We start from the raw sequence: 21,319 nt of genomic DNA, 5'->3' as shown, positions 1-21,319 counted from the left end.
TTGACTTTCTTATGGAGTAACACCTCATCCACAAGATCCAACTACACTTTGTGGAAATAAACTTGTACAAATTTATAAAAAAGGAGAAAAAATTTGAGAAAAATGCTTATAAAAATGTTGTTTTTAATGCCATATGAAGAAACATATTTATAAATTATTCGTGACCATTCGAACAGATGTCTCTTCTTCAAGTTGGTTAATTACGAAAAGACATTCATTCATGAATAACTCTATACGAATTATCACATATCATGTTCACGTCACTTTGAGCATGTTGAACACTTTTATTATATAATAACCAAAGAAATTCAACTAACCTGACAAAATATTCTTCGTAGCTGATACATTTCCAACTTGTAAACTTCCAATAGGACAACTATAAAAATAACACGATTCTAAAGTAATTCTGGGCACTTCATAAATTCTGGAATCGACAACATGACTATCCTCGTGTACTTTTACGAAGGTAAAGCTTTGAAATACTGTCGACCGGGGGCAAAATATTAAATCTCCATATACTTATAAACCATTCAAGTTTTCAGTTCAAGTACATCAGACTTAACTTTTCCAGTTAAGTCTCAAGTTCCATAGAAACCTTGCACCAGATTTGTATTGGACTGGAATAGATGAAATACAGATGCATGACTTTGCTCACCATCGTTTCATGTTATCCCTTCCAACTGAGTTCCACCGCTAGGTTAGAATGTTCGAACGAGTGATCTGAATTGTACAACGTCGAGATTGACCCTCTTTCAGCAACTGTTTCCTTTAGGTCATCTCCGCTCAAGCCAGATGAACCAAATTACATGAATTCCAGATCCAAACAGCGCCAAGAAAGGGAAGAAAAATGGAACTGTTCTATATACGTAGAAGTGAGAAAACATATGGTTCAAAGTCATGATAAAATAACACTGAAGTTCCATGAAACGAAAATGATCCATCACAACTTACAGCAGAGTGAAATCATTCTGGAGTTTTTCTCTTCTGTTTAGACACTGAATCGAGTTCTATTGGGGACTCACCAAAAACTGACCTGAAGGAAGTCAAAACTCATCAATAATACGCACAGGCTTGTTTTGAAGTAGACGAACGTAGCATAGGCAGACAACAATGACAAAAGTTGTTTTTTGAGCATTTCTGAAGGGTATTGACCCCTTAAATATGTTGTAATCTTCATCACAAGTTCTAAGAGCTTTTTATCTTAGTCATTTGCCACCATTCTTTAATCAAAGTTATATAAAGAAATTATTTCTTACTACCCGACATTCCAATCTAAGAGTTCAAATAATGACTACAAGAAACTAGAGGTGTGGCAGAATACTATAACATAATATACTAAGCTGAAGGTATTTAGGCAACCATTATCTAGGGGCAATCTAACGAAATATACCAAGCTAAAGTGTTTAGGCAACCATTATCTAAGGGCAATATAACATAATATACTAAGCTCCAAAGCTCCCTCATGTGTCATGACGTCAGGTTACACTGAAATATTAATTGGCCAAGGGCAAAAAATCCTAGCATAATGAGTTCTCAAAAATCAGCTTCCTCTTCGTCTTCCTTTTCATACTTATAAAGCCAAACCGACGACAGCATTCTCGAAAGTCAAACTACTTTCAATAAATTTTATGATACCACATGTAAAAGGGAAAAACATAATAATTATGGTTTGACATTTCACTTACCCACAGGTAGAGCATTTCTTGTGATGCTTGCAGAATATAGATAAACAAACAGAACAGACATAGCCCATATCAATTGTTTTTTTGTGGCAGAAACACCTGCAAATTCCCAACTTATTAGGTATTAGCAATTTCCTTCTGTTGGATTCAGAAAAGAGAAAAAATAATGATCCAAGGTGTAAATCAGTAAAAATCTACAGTAAGCAGCGCAAATAATAAGCACAAAACCACAGAATTGTGTATTCTCAAGACTCCAAACTTACGATGCACGGAAATCCACACCAACAGACTTTGGAAGCTGTAAGAAGGTCCGGGAATGCAAATCAGTGCCAAAAACAGTCTGCAGAAGAAGAACAATACAATATCACATCAGGGTAAGCAAGAGATTACAAAAAATAGGGGAACCCTCCTGGACCACGATCAATCATAGTTTTCAAATTCATTGACTCGACTTAACTAATCTGTAACTTAAAGTCCTAAAATAACGAGACTAGGAAACAGATGCTTTGAACTTGGAAGGAGAAATAGAAACCCACGGGAAAGTAGAACCTACAGAGAGATATTGAAACAGCCCATCCATTTGCTGAGGCTTCAGATAAACTCCACCCGTTATGTAAGAAGCCTATAAAGCATCAGAAATCAAATCATCACCAGCAATGAATAGATGATGATGATAAGATTCCGGGGAAAAGTAAAAGCCCCATTAAGGACAATGTACAGATAGCTTACCTGCTGAAGAAATGCAGAATTGTGTGAACCAATGTAACATGAATCTATAGGAACCTGAAACAGGAATGACAAAATTATACATGATACGATACTTATACACAAGGAAACACTGTTCAATATCGAACGCAGTATATAGTTAAAAGGAACATGGAGTGGAAAACAGCCAGCTATTTCGGACTTCAAATGAGTGACTAGAACACATAAAAGTTTAAAGCAAACCCATAAATGCAAATGTGAGTGGAGATTCGCATTTCTTTTCAATCTCATTGACTACAAACTTTTTGATTATGACCAAATGATTACTACTATCATGAACATTGCAGATATAATTGTTTCATATCAAAATATAATCATTCTTTTGGTCCATATAGTTACGTTAAGTTGTCACAGCCAAGAGAAAACTAACAATTCACAAATCTTAAACAGTTTTCAACTTTGAATTTGATACGGGTTGATGGAGAGAGTAATTTGAAAATGTGCCTCTATTTATACTTTTTCCAATTTGAAAATACAGCTCTTTATTGATTTTTTTCAGGACTTTTTTCCCAACTTTTGAGAGCTTCTACAGTTACAGCCTTCATTTGGTGTACCTTAGATAAGGATGTTGTTACTTCTCTATTAATGACTTGGATTGGGGTTTTTCTTATAAACTTCTATCCCAGAATCTGTTCCTTTAGGGAAAACTCCCAATTCTCCCATTGTCCTCTTTGTAGAATCTTTGCTTTCTAACTTTATTCTTGTTTCTTATTCTATATACATCTTCTTACATGCATACATATAAACATGTCGACTTTCACAATTAAGTCTGACAAGATTAATAGTAGAAAAGATGCCATATGTCCATCAAAGTTCCATCCATAGGGCAAGCAGATTAGATAATAATAATAATATTTTTTCCGGAATATTGGCATTCAACTCTAACAGTAAAGACTAGATATTCAGTTATAGACTCCAAGAAAGTAGATGAAAATCAATTACTGTAGTCTCACCAATGCATTCAAATTTAAATTCGCTTGTGGGATCACTGGGATATCTTGAAAAAAAAAACAAAATTAGGGGAGAAACCTACAGAAAAGTTTAGTCCATCACCACTTTCTACCAGCAAGACCAAACAAAGAACAAGTTAAATAGAGAGGAAATTTACATCAAGCATTTCCATTAGATACTTGGGGCTACATTTACACTACTTACTGATATAACCAGTTCAATTTATGAGAGTTGGTGATTGATAGAAGAGCTAGTAAAGTAATATAAGAGCACACAGAAGAGTAAACAAGAAATACCAACCATTGAACGCTGAGCAGAAAAGATGGCATTCATGATTGCAACATATCTGGAAGAGAGAAACAGTTACTAGAAGAAAGATTTTACAGTTTGTTTCCCATTTTTAAAGAAAAATACACAAATAAAAAAAATACAATAGAATTAAATATATTTTTAATAAGATAAAATAATCTTACTGTTCAGGACCATCTGGGGATCCCTGCAAACAAAGGATCTACACTCAAAGTAAAATGTATTCACATAGATTAGTGACATTTTCAAAATAAAAAAATAATAATAATAATAATAATATTTATAATAACTGGAAGCTGATTACTCGAATTGAATAAATAGTACATGTAAGCAACAAGCAAAAACAGGATATGAAAATTAGGAATAAATGATGCAGAACAGAAACAAATGCTTACTCGAGGTTGAGGATGGAGAGATCCAGAGCGGAAAACTTTCTGTATATCTAATCACAAGGTTAAGCATTTGGAGCATAACAATATGTTGATGAATATTAGATTATTCAAGTTGCATTTAAAGAGTGTGGCGATTAAAAATTCCATCGTGTCAGCCATAACTTTTACAGCATTTTGCTACCATTACTCATTACCAGAATTATCGACCAAAAGCACATATGAAAGATAACGTGGAAACGCCACTCCTTCTCCATAGATACTGTTTAGTCCTAACTGCTAAATCTTAATGGTCCATTGAAATATTCTAATTCTACAACATGATAGAGTTTTACTTATCAGCATAAATAAGCAAATAATCAGCACCAAAAATCATCAACAAGGATACAACACAAAGCCATGGAGAGCGATCCAGAAAGAAGTGAAGACATGGTCCCTCCTTTGGGGTCTTCCTTGAGGGATTGCTCATCGCTAATTACGAATTCCTCCAAATTATTCAATAAACGAGTACAAAGTGCAGGCATTCTACCATCTTCAAGGCCATGATTTGAGTAAGAAGACGAGTTGTATAAATACTTGCATGAAGCGTATCCAGTACCAATAACCACAACCTCATTAAGTTGATTCAGAACTAAAATGGAGTTCAGAAAAGCAAGTACCTATACGCCCAAAACAGAAAGAAAACGAAAAATACCAATCTTCATTACATCTACCTGAAAAACCTACTGGGTAGAATTGTTCACAGATAGAGAGATAATTTATCAATTACATGAGACAGAAACTTGGAGAATGGGAGAGAAGATGTGCTCCAGAAAAAAGGATTCGTATCCAGTAAAACCACTAAAAGGCTAACATCATCTGCAACAACACGATCAAAAGATCACAAAAACGAATAAGCCACTGCAATTCCGATACTTGTACCTGAGTGCCCATAAGGAAGGAGAAAGAGATTGGAGAAGAACCTGCATAGAGCTTCGGAGGAGCAGAAGCCATGGCTGTTACAGAATGGGCAACGGAGAGGGGGGAAGACGCCCAGTTCGACTTCTAATAGACTGTGGATGGAGAATGGGCCTAAAAATGTACAAATTGGCCCACTAAGAAAAACAGCCTCTTCAAGAAAATGGGCCCAACGTCTATAAATCTAACTGTTGGCCCAATTCTTTATTTTTTTCCTTTCTTTGAAAAACCTTTTGTGTACCATATACTTTATAAATTATATTGATTTTGAATTATTTCGTTAAAAGCTTTTAGTTTTAATTTTGGACCAACTAAACATTTTCAACCCTATTTCAAAATTTTCAAAATATTAAAATTTTTCAATATTGATATAACTTTCGATTTTTTACTTTATTTTTGTTATTTATAAATTTCGGTTTATATTGATTTAATGCATAATATTTTAAATTAATTTTTCCTTCATTTTACAAAATTTCATTTATTTTCTTTCCTATTCTAGTTAAAATCGATTCCTCCCAATTGAGATCTCAAATATATACTGAATAATGAATATAATGTTAACATCCTAGAAAATGTAAACATACATAATATATAATGTGGTTTTATTTTTTTGTGTGTTTACAAATATACTTAAAAATGTAAATGTACATCACATATATTGTTTGAAATATAAGATGATATTATTCATGCACTTATCAAATATAACTTGATTTATTTTTGTAGAAAATTCAAATATATATCGAATATATTGTATTGTATATATCAAATTCACCTTGTTCTTTCCTTCAAAGTTTCTTGTGGATTCTTGCTTTCATTTATGTGGGGAACAAATTTTATTTTTTTTATGAACTTTCCTTAGTTTGGTAGGTTTTGAAAAGAAGGTAGTTTTGGAAAGTTCATAACCACGAGAAACTTCCCTTATATCCGTCTTTTGGTTTTAATATTATTATTATATATTTATTTTTTAAAAAAATGAACGGTAAGGAGGGCTTAAAAAGTAAGTTAGACCGGACTCTTTTTTGTAAAATAATAGCCCGTTAATTATTCACGGTATTTTCTCTTCCTCTCTCTTTTATTTCTTGTTTTCAATTTTTTTTGCTTCTTGTCTTAGTTAATTTTTAATATTTCCTAATTGCATGATTTAATTTTTAGTGTGTTATTTAAATTTATCCTTGATTAAATTGTCTTTAAATTTGAAGTTATCATAGCTTGCATGATTTAGGTTTTGTCTTGCATAAATTTTCTTTAATCAAATTAATGGGTTAACTTTATTGAGCATTGTTTGAAGATAAAATTATTTTTTAAAAAATTGGTAGTTAACCCTTTATATCCTACAATTAGTATCAGAGTGGGTAGCTCTGTTTTCTTATTTCAAAAAGGTTTTGTAATTTTTTTTCTTGATTTTACCTTCTGTTTTTTAATCTTATTAAATCTGAAATTTTTCTAATTTTTGCAAAAAGTTTGAAAATTTGAGTTTTAAAAGCCGTTTTCATTAGAATTTTTTTTGAAAATTGGTTATTAAAACCATCATTTTTTTTTCTACTTCTTAATCTTTGAAATCTTTTTGATTAAAATCTAAATTTTGGAAAAATATTTCTCTTTATAAAAATCTTTAAAAAAAATTATTATATTCTCTTCCTTTTTCGAAAAACTTAATTGTTCGAGCTTATGACAACTACTGAAATAAATGGGTATGGTGGGTCAATCTACCACTAGGCCAGATGGAAATAATTATGCATGGCGGAAAACTATGATGAGAATTTATTTGGTTTCTATTAACTATAATCTATGGGAAATTGTTTCTAATGGTCCTTTAATTCCTACTAAGATAGTTGATAATAAAGATATTCCTAAGGAAGAAAAAGAGTTTAATGGTGAAGATAAAAAGAAGTTTTCTATTAATGCTAAAGCCATGAACTGTCTGTTTTGTACTCTGTCCCGATGAGTTTAATCGAGTCTTTGCATGTAATTCTGCTAAAGAAATTTGGGATACGCTTGAAGTAACTCATGAAGGAACTAATCAAGTTAAAGAGTCAAAGATTAGCATGTTAGTTCATAATTATGAATTGTTTAAAATGGATGCAAATGAAACTATATCTGAAATATTTACTAGGTTCACTAATATTGTTAATGCTTTGAAGGGATTAGGAAAATCTTATACCACCTCTGAAAATGTGAGAAAAATTCTTAGATCATTGCCTAAGAGTTGGGAAGCTAAGGTGACGGCGATCTAAGAAGCAAAAGACCTCTCAAAACTTCCACTGGAGGAGCTCGTTGAATCTCTCATGACACACGAGATAATCATGAAGGCCAATGTGGAAGAGGATGTCAAAAAGAAGAAGAGCCTAGCATTAAAGTCCACTCAAGTTCAAGAGGACTCTGAAATTAAAGCTGAACTAAATGATGAAGAGTTCGTTTACTTGACCAAAAAGTTCAAAAAGCATTGTAGGAAAAGGAACTTCTCAAAGAAAGTCAACAATCAAGAAGGCAAAAGAGAAAAGAGCAACAGAGATACAATTATCTATTATGAATGCAAAAAGTCCAGACACATGAAGTGGGACTGTCCTCAAAGAAAAACCATTTTAAAGAAGAACAAGAAGGCCATGAAAGCTACTTGGGACGAAAGCGATGAAAGCGAATCTGAAAAAGAGGAAGAAGTAGCAAATCTGTGCTTTATGGCTTTTGGAGACGACGACGACGATGATGAGGTAAGTCCTAAAAATCTTACTTTTGATGAGCTCATTGATGCATATAATGAAATTAAAATTGAATTTGAAAAACTGGGTTGCAAATATATGTTTCTTAGGAAGAAAAATGCTAAATTAGCTCTTGAAAATAATAATTTATTAATTAAGCTAGATAATCTAAAAGAGAAAAATGAAACATTAGGAAAAGATCTAGATTTATCTAAATCAAATTTGCATGCTTTAAAAGAAGAGTATAAATTATTAGAAAATAAAAATGAAGATATTTCAACTACTCTTTTAAAGTTTATAAATGGGAAAAAGAATTTAGATACCATGATGGGCAAGCAACAATGCATATTTGATAAAAGTAGCTTAGGTTATAAACCTCACCAAAAACAAAAAAAATTTACAAACTACTTTGTCAAAGAAGGTTCTATTATTTGTCATGCATGTGGAAAACATGGTCATAAAGCTTATACATGCAATTTAAGAAAAAACAATATTATGAATGAAAAGAGATGGATTCCTAAATTTTTGTTAGCTATCCCCCAAGGACCCAAACAAATTTGGGTACCTAAGGTTACATCTTGAGAATTAATTCTCTCAGGTATGTTTGAGATCCATAAAGAATAAGTGCTACTTGGACAGTGGATGTTCAAAATATATGACTGGAGACCACACAAAATTCACATACCTAGAAAAGAAAGAGGGAGGATACGTTACCTTCGGTGACAATAAAAATGGTAAGATTGTTGGCAAAGGTAATATTAGTAACGGTTCGAATTTTCTTATTGAAAATGTTTTCTTGGTTGATGGTTTAAAGCATGATTTATTAAGTATTAGTCAATTATGTGATAAAGGATATAGAGTAATTTTTAGTGATAAAAATTGTACAATAGAAAATACATGTGATGGAAAAGTTCTGTTTGTAGGAAATAGAGATAAAAATGTTTATACTATTGATCTATTAGATTGTCCTATAGTAGAAAATAAATGTTTATCTGCATTGCATGATGATTCGTGGTTATAGCACAGAAGGTTAGGTCATGCTAGCATGCATTTAATTTCAAATATTTCTAAGAAATCCCTTGTTAGAGGTTTTCCAAAATTAAACTTTGAAAAAGATAAAATTTGTGATGCTTGTCAAATAGGTAAACAAACTAAGTCTTCTTTCACACCAAAGAAAATTGTTTCTACTTCTAAACCTTTGCAACTGTTACATATAGACCTTTTTGGACCTACTAGAGTTGCAAGTCTAAGTGGAAAACATTATACTTTTGTTATAGTTGATGATTTTTTTAGATTTACTTGGGTTTTATTTTTATCTCATAAGGATGAAGCTTTAAAATCTTTTATTAGCTTTTCAAAAAGAATTCAAAATGAAAAAGGTTTTATGATTTCGAAAATTAGAAGTGATCATAGAGGAGAATTTGAAAATGCTTCTTTTGAAAATTTTTGTGAAGAACATGGAATTTTTCATGATTTTTACTCTCCAAAAACACCTCAACAAAATGGTGTTGTAGAAAGGAAAAATCGATCTTTACAAGAATTAGCTACCTCCATGCTTAATGAATATGATTTACCAAAATCTTTTTGGGCTGAAGCTGTTAATACTACATCTTATGTAATGAATCGTGTTTTAATAAGACCTGTTTTAGATAAAACTCCTTATGAGCTTTTTAATAATAAAACTCCAAATATTAGCTATTTCAAAGTCTTTGATTGCAAATGTTTTATTTTGAAAGACAAAGGGAAACTTGAAAAGTTTGAGTCAAAAATGGACATTGGCATATTCTTAGGATATTCTACATGTAGTAAAGCATATAGAGTTTTTTAATAAAAGAACTCATGTACTTGAAGAGTCAATGAATGCTGTTTTTTATGAAATACATGTTGCCACTAATAAAGTTTCTGCTAGTGATGAATTAGAAATACCCGTTGAAGATTTTAGTATTAAAGATAGGGAAGCAGTATCAAATGAATCTCAGAAAGAGCTTGAAAAATCCCTCCCTCAGGATTAGAGATTCTCCATTCACCATCCTCAGGAGTTAATAATATGTGATGTATCTCAAGGGTAAGAACTCGTTCTTCTTTAAATGCTTTAAATAATGTTGCTTTCATGTCTCAAATTGAACCAAAGTCTTTTAAAGATACTGAATCTGATGAGTTCTGGTTAATTGCTATGCAAGAAGAATTAAATCAATTTGAAAGAAATAATGTGTGAGAACGAGTCCCGCGTCCTAGTGATCATCCTGTTATAGGTACTAAATGGATATTTAGAAATAAAATGGAAGAATCTGGTAATATTGTTAGAAATAAAGCTAGACTAGTTGCTCAAGGCTATAGTCAAGAAGAAGGAATATTATGAGGAAACATTTGCTCCTGTTGCTAGATTAGAATCTATTCGCATGCTGCTTGCATTTGCATCTCATAAGAATTTTACTTTATTTCAAATGGATGTAAAAAGTGCTTTCTTAAATGGTTTCATAATGGAGGAAGTGTATGTTGAACAACCTCCTGGTTTTGAAAGCTTTGATAATCCAAATCATGTTTTTAAATTAAATAAAGCACTTTATGGTCTTAAACAAACTTCTAGAGCTTGGTATAACCGTTTGAGTAAATTTTTTCTAGAAAATGGTTTTAAAATGGGACTTATTGATACTACTCTTTTTATCAAAATTAAAGATAATGATATTTTATTAGCGCAAATCTATGTTGATGATATTATATTTGGTGCTAACTCTTCTCTTTGTGAAGAATTTTCTAAGTGTATGCATAGTGAATTTGAAATGAGCATGATGGAAGAACTTAAATTCTTCCTTGGGCTTCAAATTAAACAACTTGAAGATGGAATCTTCATAAATCAAGAAAAGTACACAAGGGATCTACTCAAAAGGTTAAGTTCGATAATGCAAAAGTAGCAAAGACCCCGATGAGTACTACTACAAAGCTTGATAAGGATGAAAAAGGTAAAAACGTAGATATTAAAGCTTATAGAGGTATGATCGGATCCTTGCTTTATTTAACTGCGAGTAGGCTGATATTATGTTTAGTGTATGCATGTGTGCTAGATTTCAATCATGTTCTAAAGAATCGCACTTGTATACTGTAAAAAGAATTTTTAAATATTTGCTTAGTACCGTTGATTTAGGCTTATGGTATCCTCTGATTTTTCTGGTAGTCTAATTGATAGAAAAAGTATTAAAAGCAAAATTCTGTTGCATTATCTACTACTAAGGCTGAATATATTGCTATTGTTAGTTGTTGTTATCAAGTTTTATGGATGAAACAAACGTTGCGTGATTTTGGTTTAAATTTTGAACAAGTATCAATCTTTTGTGATAATATTAGTTCAATTAATTTAACTAAAAATCTCATTCAACATTCTAGAACAAAGCATATAGATATTAGATATCATCTTCTTCGAGAGCATGTGCAAAATAAGAATATTGTCATTAATTATGTTAATACTGAGAATCAGGTAGCAGATATTCTTACAAAGGCATTAAATGAAGAAGCCTTTTGTAAAAATAGACTTGCACTTGATATTATTAGAATTGCCAAATTATGTTTGATAGGGGAACATTATTCATATTTCTATGAATTTATGTATTTTAATTTATTGAGGGGAGCATTATTTGTATGATTAAGGGGGAGAAAAATCACTTGTATATCTTTTTGTTATAAGAAAAGGGAGAGAAGTATTTTTGGTATTATGGTGGTTTGTCATCATAAAAAAGAGGAGATTGTTAGCTTTAGGGCTTCAATTAAAACCAAGTATTTTGATGATAACAAACTCAGATTTTTTGTTCAGGATCAAACCAATTTCTTTTTCTCACAACCAAGGTGTACCCACACCTTAATACAATTCCCAAAAATTAAAAGAAAACCTCACAATATTACCTCTTGAAGGCTAAATACACAAGTTGAGCACTAAAAAAAACTCACAAAAATAACTCTAGGCCAATTTAGGAGCAAGGAGGACAAGAATTTGAGAGTAGAGAGAATTGAGAGCTTAAGACTTGATAGCTTTTTTTGGTGTGTGAAGAGTAAAATCAAGTCGAATTTATAGGCGAGAGGGATAAATTTTGGCCATTGGATATGATTGCAAATGAAGGGTGGGGATTGAATAAAAATAGAAAAGGAAAGGATTTATAATTAAGAGAGGAATTGAAAATGAAAGAATTTGTAATTAAGAGAGGAATTTTGAAAGATTGGAATTATTGAGATTTGGAGAATAAAAATGATTTGAAGGATGAAAATTTAGGAAGGAAATCAAATTTGAAAATGCTGAAAAATCTTCAACCACGCTACGTGTCACCATACTATTGATCCGCGCATCTAACAATTTCTCCTCCTTTTCCCCTTTTTTTTTAAATATCAGCTGCCACTTGTCATTATCTCATTCGTCCACGGTCGCCACGTCACTGCCATATCATCAAAAAGTGATCGGTTGGAGCGCCACATCATCAATATTGACCGTTTGTGTGCCACGTCGGATGCCACGTCAACAAGGTGCCACGTGTCACTGCCACGTTGGATTTCTTCTCCAATCTTCTTTTGCTTATAACTTTCTCGTTTGAACTTCGATTTGAGCGATTCAAATTGCGTTGGAATCGTCTTTCCAAGCTCTACAAGATAGTGACTCTAAAACACTGAAAATATTAGTACAAAAAATCTAAGTTTGTTATCATCAAAATACTTGGTTTGATTGAATCCCTAAAGCTAACATAATTCACGTAAAAAAATAGGAAAGTTTAGACAATTATATAGTTGAGCCTATTTATTTAGTTTATATGTGTAAAAAGCTCTTTGGTCTAATCACTCTTGCAAGTCTAAGTGTCATTCAAGAGTAATTTTCAAATTGTAAAAACTATCTTTATCATGTTCAAAATCACTTGAAGTTGGGATGGATCTATTAAAGGGTCGAGGATACATGCCCCTGAATCAGGACATTTTACATATATGTATACTGTTTTTTATTAATTTCAAAAAATGTGTAGCATTCATTTGTAAACATATATATTGTGCTTCCATTTAAAACACATAACTGGTTGTTGCTTTTGTGGTTTAGCCCATGGTAAAATTAGGGGTGAGCATGATAGATCGACAAAGCCGACCGACCGAATCGAAGGCAGTCAGTCGGAGAAGAGGAGGACTTGGTCGGTGTTGGTTTGTGAAAAATCTAAACCGACTATTAGGGGTGTTCAAAAAACTCGATGACCCGAAAAAACCGATCAACCCAACCCAACCCATGTGATTTAGGATGGGTTATCTACTCATTTGGGTTGGGTTGGGTTCAAATAAATGAAAATTTTATGGGTTGGGTTGGTTCAAGATTTCACCTGATATATCTCAAATCAACCCGAACAAACCCAAATTTATTATTACCTTTAAAATATGTTTTTTTATTACTTATAACACAATATTTATCCATATATTGATTTTAATTTTATTTAATTTTAATATTTTTTTAATAATTTATTCTTCAACAACTTTTAAAAGTAGTTTCTTTGTATTTTAGAAAGAAAATTTTCACTATTTAAATTGAAAATGAGTTGTTAATCTTAATTCAATATATGAAAATAATTAAATAAGTTTTTTACATATTTATGTTGGGCTTCTTTTTAGAACAAAATTTTAAACAAATGACCCGATTAACCCGAACCAACCTAACCCAAATATTTCATGATTGGGTTGGATTGGGTTATTTTTTAATAAGAGTTATTTGGGTTGAATAAATTTATAACCCGAACAATTGGGTTGGGTCTAAAAAGTCTAAAAAGTCTTTTAACCCAACTCAACTCAACCATGAACACCCTAGACTTTTTAAAAAAAATCAAAGAATAAAACCGACCAATAGTTGGTTTGCACTCTTCGACGGTCGAGATCGATTTGAACATATATTAAACCAACCATAGTCAATTCGGTGGCGATATGGTCGAAAAACAGATTCCAACCAACCGTTGTACACCCTATGGTAAAATGATCACTCCTGCATCTGATCATAGTTCGAATCTTAGGTGAGTCGATTTTCTTTTTATTTTTAATTTTGATTGTTTTAGTTTTTATTATGTATATTTATATATTTGTTTTAATTTCTAACTTTTAATTTACAATGAATTGCTAACAAATTTTATATTTCTACTTTTTCAGAAAAATATATTTATTCTAATTAAACGAATTATTCACATTATTCATTTATAATGTTTTCTTTTTAAATTTTGAAATATATATATATAGCATTTAATTTTTAGTACACTTGAAATATACCAAGAAAAATTAATTTCAGTTTAATTATTCTCACACACATACATATAGAAATATATAAATATTTTGGATCTTTATAAAACTATTCTACAAAAATTAATGGACTGATTTTTGCTTATATATCTAGATGAATAATTCTACAAGAGATTATAATAATTTTGTAACTTTTTTGTAATTTGTTATACTTAAATAGATATTGTATGCATTTAAAATTACATTTAATTCTACTTCACAATGAATTATATTTAATTTTTAATATATTCAAATAAGACATGCATGCTAGATACAAAATTGATAATTTAGAAAACTATAAAACATAAAAATAAAAAATTCAAGAACCTATTTGACATTTTTAAAAATTTAGGAGTTATATATATAACTACAAATTGGGAAGTTATGGGCTAAACTTCTAACCATATATACATTTGTGCCCGTCACATGAAATCCAGTATCCACCACGACTTTGAAGCACGCATTTAATTACTTGAAATTAATTTAATATTGAATTTTATACTTTTAAATATAATTTTCATTTCATCAAAATTAGGTTTGAACAATTAAAAGTATGTTTCACGGTGATTTTAAAAATAATAAAACTAATTTTAACCATTTTAAAATCACTCTCAAACACACCCTTATAATGTGCTTGGAATAACTGCTTAGAAGCTAGAACTCAGAACTATTTAGAGATTTGAACTTTGACCATTTGGTTGATGATAAATGTTTTATGTCCGTTGAGTTATCTCGTGATTGTTATATTCGCCTCTATGTGAAGTTTGCTTTCTCTTTTGTTTCATTTAACTATGTGAACAACTGAAGTAAAATAGATTGAATTCTTTTTTTTTTTAAGACAAATCAGATGGAGAGATTTATTGAACATTTAAGTTACATTTAAAAAATAAAATTTCCTAGCAGTAAGAGCCACTTCAAACGTTTGTTATAATTTGGGGGGGGGGGGGGGGGGGGGGGGGGGAGTTATTCATATCCATAAACTTGGTAGTTTGTATCGATTAAAATCTTGAACTTTTATAAATAACTAATTTAACCCTCCCTATGTTGGTGATCCATAAAATCTCGTAACTGCTATTATTCACTTGATTTCAACCGCTCTCTAAAATATACTTAAAGAAGTCTTACACCGTGTTACTACGTCCATACCTAAAGAAATCAATAATGTTTGTTATCCAATACTAGAAATAAACATTCCATGAAAACTCCATATCCTTATGGAACTTACCATTAGCCTCACATGAATTGTTTAGCATTAGTATGGAATGTCTAAGACAAAGTAGATTTGAGACAATATGGTAAAGTATTAATCACAAACTAATATCAATGTGTTTTTAAAATATATATATATATATATATACAAATTAATATTGGCTATATGTCCTTCCACTCATTTGCAATCTTTTTCAAATAAGATCATTTCTGATGCCAATGGCAAATTTCTGCTTCTTGTTACTGCTCTTGTTGCCACTTCTCTCTTCCAAGCCAGCTTTCAGTGAAAGTTCACTAAAACCTGGATTTCATTTTGATCTTACACACGTTGATGCTACTTGGAATTTTTCCAAATTCGAAATACTACGACGAGGAATCAAGCGCGACAAGACCTGGATACAAAATTTCAATAAGATGATCATAAGTAATTTGAAAGTTCGAATGCCAGTTGTTGAACAACGAGGAAGCTATCTGATGAACTTGTCACTAGGTACGCCTCCTATTTCATTCTCTGCCATTTTCGATACTGGCAGTGACTTGGTTTGGACGCAGTGCAAGCCATGCTTGCAATGCTTTAAGCAGCCGACCCCGGTGTATGATCCTGCACAATCATCTTCATTCGCTAATGCTACTCGTTCCGCTGCATTATGCAAGGAATTGACAAATTCAAGTTCCAGCAATGGTTGTGAGTATTCGTTTAGTTATGCAGACGAGTCTTTCACTACAGGTTATTTAGCGTTCGAGACCTTGACGCTTGGGGGAGCAAACCAGAAAGTTTCTACACCAGACATAGCTTTTGGGTGTGGGATAAAGAACCATGTAAAGGGTTTGACGCAAGGTGCTGGCATAGTAGGGTTCAACCGAGGACCATTGTCGCTTCTTTCGCAGCTCCATATTAAAAAATTTTCTTACTGCTTAAGTCTAAATGGAACTGGGAGCTTGGTTTTTGGATCTTCAACAAGCATTGACAATACAACCAACCGAGCCATCAAGACCACGCCACTGATACAAAATCCATACAATCCATCTTACTACTATCTATCTCTACAAGGAATCACAGTTGGCCAAAAGTACTTGCCCGTCCCATCCTCGTCATTTAGACTAAACACCGATGGCAGTGGCGGCATGATTATAGATTCTGGCACATCAATGACGTATATAACAGAGGATGTCTTTGATGTGCTGAAGCCAGTTTTTGCTTCACAGACAAACCTCCAAGTGATTTGGTCAAGTATTGGTCTTGACCTCTGCTTTCAACTACCTTCCCACAACAATAGTAAACTTGATGTGCCTGATTTGATATTTCATTTTGAGGATCTCGACTTAAAGCTCCCAGTCGAGAATTATATGGTCGTCAATGAGGAGCTAGGGATTGTGTGCTTAGCAATGGGGGCTGCAGGAGGTTTGTCGATTTTCGGCAGTATGCAACATCAAAATATGTTGGTTCTTCATGACCTTGAAAAAAAAGTTGTATCATTCATTCCCACACAATGTTCACAGCTCGATTACTAGAAGTCAGAACTGAATGATCATGTGTATCATTTGAATAACATTGGTCCTACCAGATCTCTGCTCTTTGTTTAACTAGCATCTGAAGCAGTAAGACACTAAGATAATATTGCAAAACTTCTCTAAATTGCATAGTGTCTAACTGGAAACATATTTTTCCAACTCGGTAACTTTAAATAGCAAGGTTGGAATGGATGTAACAAGTTGAAAATAAATCAATCTTACATAAACAATCACAGCGATGTGCAGTATCTTCTACGACAGAAAGAGTACAATTACAAGAAAACAAAGAAATGACCTCAAAAACCCTTCAGTTCGCCGCATTCATACATCAGTCTCGATGGGGAAGAATAAATAACGGTTTACATACAGCCAGCATACAGGAGAAAAATCTCAAAACATATAAACCACAAATAATACAAAGCCCACCATGAAGTCACCCCACCATGAAAAGAATTACAATGAAAATGATGTTAAGAAATTGACAATGATAAATAAAAGAAAGGCAGCAGGGATACTAGCTAATGGATTCACCAATGAGGAAGCAAAGGAAGGGGCGGAGTTCATCCCAGAAGTACTACCAACGGGACCACTAGCTGGCGGGAGTCCAGGGAGAGAACCAGTTGTTGAAGGGATCAATCCTGACCCGGGTGCAGGTGATCCGGAGCCATCAAATTGAGGAGCAGGTGCAGGTGCAAAGTTTGTATCTCTGATTACTGTAGTAGGGGGGGCTTTAAGTGGGGGAAATTGCTGTGGCCCTGCAAATTCGGTTGAAATGAAGAAAAGCATGATAAGGTTTGCATTTAACAACTTACATAGATGCTAAAGTGATTATTTTGATTTTCAATTGAATTCCAAAAGAGGCAAAATGGATCTGTTTGAACTTCTACAGTTAACATTTTATCTTGAATTTACCAATCAACATAAATAATCCATTGAGAGCACTTTGGACAAGTGCTCAAAGGCAACTATCAACCGGTAAAACTCACGATCTTTTAAAATTTTGATGAACCCACCAAACGAAACAACCTGAAAGGTAAGTTTTCTGGGCATAAAGGTTAAACCAAAACAAAAAGAACAATTACCTGGGCATCGAGGCTGAAGAATCGAAGACAACCTGTGAAATAAATATAGATTAATCATAAAGATTATTTGAATGAAACTCTCCACAATGGCATACCCAACTTAATCAAAAACCTTGAAACCAAATGAGAAGAAAAAGAGACATACGTCGTCAATATGGTGCCATTTACAAAACCACCATAACTACAAGATGTAACATTGCAACCTGCACTACTCTGCTGTGCAGTGACATTCCCAAGCATTAGATTGCTGTTTCTGCATTGCATACTCGAACAAGAAACAGCAAAGGGAGCAGGCATGCAATACATACTGTTTCAAAACAAACAGTTAAGCAAATTAAATCCATCAATTATCAGAAAACCATATCAACTGAAAAAAAAAAAAAAAAAAAAAAAAGCTGCTCAATTACTTGAGGTTCCCTGGTCCACAGCTACACTGCACACAATGACTCGCCGTAATGGCATAGCTTCCATTGGGCACGATCAAGCCAGAGTCGGTGGCATACGTAGGAAACTTAGATGCACAAGCTGCAAAGAAGAAGAAGCAACAATCATCCCCACAACTTCAGAAACAATTAGTTATGAACCCAGAAGTCTGTCTAATGACTAAAACATAGCACGTTCATCACTTCATTTCCTTTTAACTGCCAAATTTCAGCAAACCATCTAGACATCATTAGTTTCTTACAATTCACGGCCATCATAAATCAACTACAGATTTCAACAAAACATTGAACATGTAAATGAAGATTAACAACATCAATGTCCCAAAATTTCTGAAACAGAAAACAAAGAAGACTTATAACGTACCTGGCAATGGGACGGCCAAAATATCACCAGCCTTAATCGCTGGGTTGCCCATGGCATTAACATCCATCAAGTCAGTGATAGTGGTCGAATATCTAAAAGCAATCCCAGTTAAAGTATCTTCAGGTTGAACAACGTAAGACAAGTAAATAGCAGGCAACGAATTATCAGTTCCATTAAAGCAAGTACAAGGAAGCGGCACAACAAGGGTCTGTCCAACATCGAGAAGAGAGGGGTCCGAGATGGAATTAGCCTCTCGAATCTGATCTGACGAGACCAAACCAGCGTAGATGGAATCGGCAATCGACGAAAGAGTGTCAGAAGGGCGAGTCTTGTACCGAGTAGAAACCGATTTACGAATCCCATCAACGCAAGAACAAGAAATAGGGATTTTGATGAAGAGCTGCGAAGGTAGAATGTGATTTTCAACATCTGGGTATGAAACATCTATGGCGTTGGCGGTGAGAATCGAAATGGGATCGACTTGAAAGAGTGAACCAACTTCAGAAACCTTGAGGTCGGTGTAGAGAGTGTAACCAAGCAGGGCATTGCAAGAATCGGAGTTCGAACATGGCTCTATAGTTGATTTAGCGCAAACAAAAGCTACATTGGCCAAAATAGATGTTAAAACAACAAACAAAAACAAATTCAAAGCTCTGCAAGCACTACATAGCACTTGATCTGCCATTCTGAAAGATTTTGTTCTCTGTCAAGTTCTCTAAGAACAAAACAGAGTATAACAGAGAGAAATAGATCTCTCTCTCTCTCTTACTCCTTTCCTTCCAAATCAGATATCAAAATGATGGGGTATTTCCGCCTTTTCCTCTACTTTACTATTCTCCAAGAAGTAGAGGAAATTGAAACTCAAACAGAGAGGAAAATGAAATTCGAGGCAAATGGGATTCCTCGCATTGGATAAGAAATACTTTTTTGTTCTGCAAACAGTACCGAGAGAAATTATTCACAAGGGCTTCAAAATTTCTGAAGAATATGGATATCTTTTCTTTCTTGGATTCAAAGGGGTTTTAGGGTTTTTGAGAAAAGGAGAAGAAGAAGAGAGGGAAAGAATAAGCTTTGGAGAGGGCAAGAAGACAAGTATGTTCCACTGAGGGAACAGACAATAGTCAGAATCTCGATCTTCGAGTTTTTTCTTTGGACTTCTTTGCCCATCGGAAAGCTCAAAATTCCCGCTTTTTTACAGCTTTCAAACGACGACGTTTCCAGCTTTCTTATTTTTCTTAATCTAGGTTGCTCTTTTTCCGGTTAGGGATATTTTGGAGATTTCATCTTTTTGCCTTTTTTGCGGGTACGGTGGTGGCATTGGCATCTTCAGTGGGCCCGACGAGGATTTCATTTCAGGCGCCGTTGAGGGAAAATAATTTTTGGTTTTTTCCCCTTTTTTTTTTTTGTTAAATTAAAATGTTAGTCCTATAATTTAGAGAATTTAAAGCGCTGAATTAGGTTATGAAATGTAGACTAACGTTAGAATTATAAAATTTATGTTTGGATTAAGAGTCGTAAATATTTACATTACAAAAATATAAAAAAGAAAAAGATGAATATAAAGTTTTTCGATGAATGGACAAACTTCAATGATTAATTCTATTGAAGTTGATTTATTTTATTTAACGTTGACTTATGAAGTTAGTGGATCAATCGCTTTTTAGAAGTTGGAGTTTAATCCTTATGATTAAATAAAATCTTGACGATAGTGCTTATGATTTGATGCAATTCTTATAAATAGTAGTTTATCAAACCACATAAACTTAAGTCTAATTATAAACTACAATGACAAAATTCCAACATTCTAAAAATCATAAAAATCAAATTTAAAATTTAACATTGTCTAAAAAATAAAGGTTAAATCTAGTCCTTAAATTAACTTTGTCGCAATGGATTAAATAACAATAATAATTTTAATGTAAGAAAATAAAACATGTGAATACGTCTTTCAATATTTATGATAAAAAAAATGCTAACATATAATAAAAAATTTGAAAATAAACTAGCCGATTATTAAATTTACATAAATTAAAATTGAAAATTTGTGAATATAATATTAAAACTGAACAAGTTTCACACTATGTAGGGGTGTTTATGGGTTGACTTGGGTTGAGTTAAAAGCATTTTTTTATACCCAACCCAATTGTTTGAGTTGCAAGTTTTTTCAATCCAATAGAACTTTATTAAACAATGAACCCAATCTACTGCACCAAGAAACATTAGGGTTTGATTAGTTCGGGTACTCGGGTTATGTATTTAATTTTTTTATAAAAATAAGTAAAATGTTAATATAAAAATTATTTAATTATTTGTATATATTGGCATTTCAGTTTCAATCTATATTATGAAACTTTTCTTTTGAATGTGCTAAAACATTGTTCTTTTAATTGTTGGAGACTAAATTATCCAAGAAAATAATAATAAAATAGATAAACTTTCACAAATAGGAAAAATGTTAAACTATTTACAGAGATAGTAAAAAAAATACTAATAGACACTAATATACTTCGATCAACGCCTAACAAATATTACTGATAGACTTCTATCAGTTTCTATCATCGATAGATACTAGTAGACTTAGTTTTCATCATCGATAGACACAGATAGACTTATACCAGCTTTCATAAAAAAAAAATATTTTATTATTTTGTGTAAATAGTTTTTATTTTTTTTTTATTTTCAAAATT

At 32.6% G+C, this 21,319-nt stretch overlaps 2 protein-coding genes and 1 pseudogene across 5 annotated transcripts; 1 reads left to right on the top strand and 2 right to left on the bottom strand.

Moving 5' to 3' along the window:
• Positions 1 to 264: 264 nt before the first annotated feature.
• On the bottom strand, positions 265 to 5,149 carry LOC120076827 (basal transcription factor complex subunit-like protein). Of its 4 annotated transcripts, none has more exons than XR_005481654.2 (12): positions 5,059 to 5,149; positions 4,866 to 4,954; positions 4,485 to 4,755; positions 4,103 to 4,149; positions 3,872 to 3,909; positions 3,699 to 3,744; positions 2,412 to 2,465; positions 2,219 to 2,304; positions 1,946 to 2,022; positions 1,686 to 1,781; positions 952 to 1,033; positions 265 to 858 (listed from the first exon to the last, which is right to left on the bottom strand). XR_005481654.2 is itself a non-coding variant. In XM_039030761.2 (12 exons), exons 1-11 carry the CDS (start codon positions 5,087 to 5,089, stop codon positions 964 to 966), a joined length of 888 nt encoding a protein of 295 aa, XP_038886689.1. In that variant the 5' UTR covers positions 5,090 to 5,140; the 3' UTR covers positions 265 to 858; positions 952 to 963. The 4 variants fall into 4 exon arrangements, 2 of the variants coding, with proteins under 2 accessions (XP_038886689.1, XP_038886688.1); XR_005481653.2 differs by having other exon boundaries at positions 265 to 853; XM_039030761.2 differs by having other exon boundaries at positions 2,236 to 2,304; positions 5,059 to 5,140.
• Positions 5,150 to 15,401: 10,252 nt separating this feature from the next.
• Positions 15,402 to 16,871, top strand: LOC120076646 (aspartic proteinase nepenthesin-2 pseudogene; annotated as a pseudogene).
• A 66-nt stretch (positions 16,872 to 16,937) lies between these two features.
• Positions 16,938 to 19,798, bottom strand: LYM1 (lysm domain GPI-anchored protein 1 precursor). Its single transcript, XM_039030526.2, has 5 exons — positions 18,633 to 19,798; positions 18,233 to 18,350; positions 17,971 to 18,132; positions 17,826 to 17,857; positions 16,938 to 17,498 (listed from the first exon to the last, which is right to left on the bottom strand). Exons 1-5 carry the CDS (start codon positions 19,315 to 19,317, stop codon positions 17,197 to 17,199), a joined length of 1,299 nt encoding a protein of 432 aa, XP_038886454.1. The 5' UTR covers positions 19,318 to 19,798; the 3' UTR covers positions 16,938 to 17,196.
• Between the last annotated feature and the right edge of the window lie 1,521 nt (positions 19,799 to 21,319).

The sequence above is a fragment of the Benincasa hispida genome, chromosome 4 (genome assembly GCF_027475165.1).
Source record: "Benincasa hispida cultivar pf3 chromosome 4, pf3_genome.v1.1, whole genome shotgun sequence".
NCBI classification, from domain to species: Eukaryota; Viridiplantae; Streptophyta; class Magnoliopsida; order Cucurbitales; family Cucurbitaceae; genus Benincasa; species Benincasa hispida.
The sequence above is the reverse complement of the archived record's forward strand: the minus strand, read 5'-3'. Positions and strand labels throughout refer to the sequence as shown.

Excerpts from the sequence above, each read along its gene's own strand:
- LOC120076827 (XM_039030761.2), bottom strand. The coding sequence starts at position 5,089 with ATGGCTTCTGCTCCTCCGAAGCTCTATGCAG. Across the intron at positions 3,745-3,871 it reads TCCCCAGATGGTCCTGAACA|ATATGTTGCAATCATGAATG; the intron begins GTAAGATTATTT and ends TCTCTCTTCCAG. Across the intron at positions 2,023-2,235 it reads GGCTGTTTCAATATCTCTCT|ACTGTTTTTGGCACTGATTT; the intron begins GTAGGTTCTACT and ends CTTCTTCTGCAG.
- LYM1 (XM_039030526.2), bottom strand. The coding sequence starts at position 19,317 with ATGGCAGATCAAGTGCTATGTAGTGCTTGCAGAGCTTTGAATTTGTTT. Across the intron at positions 18,351-18,632 it reads TTTGGCCGTCCCATTGCCAG|CTTGTGCATCTAAGTTTCCT; the intron begins GTACGTTATAAG and ends TCTTCTTTGCAG. Across the intron at positions 17,499-17,825 it reads TCTTCAGCCTCGATGCCCAG|GGCCACAGCAATTTCCCCCA; the intron begins GTAATTGTTCTT and ends CCGAATTTGCAG.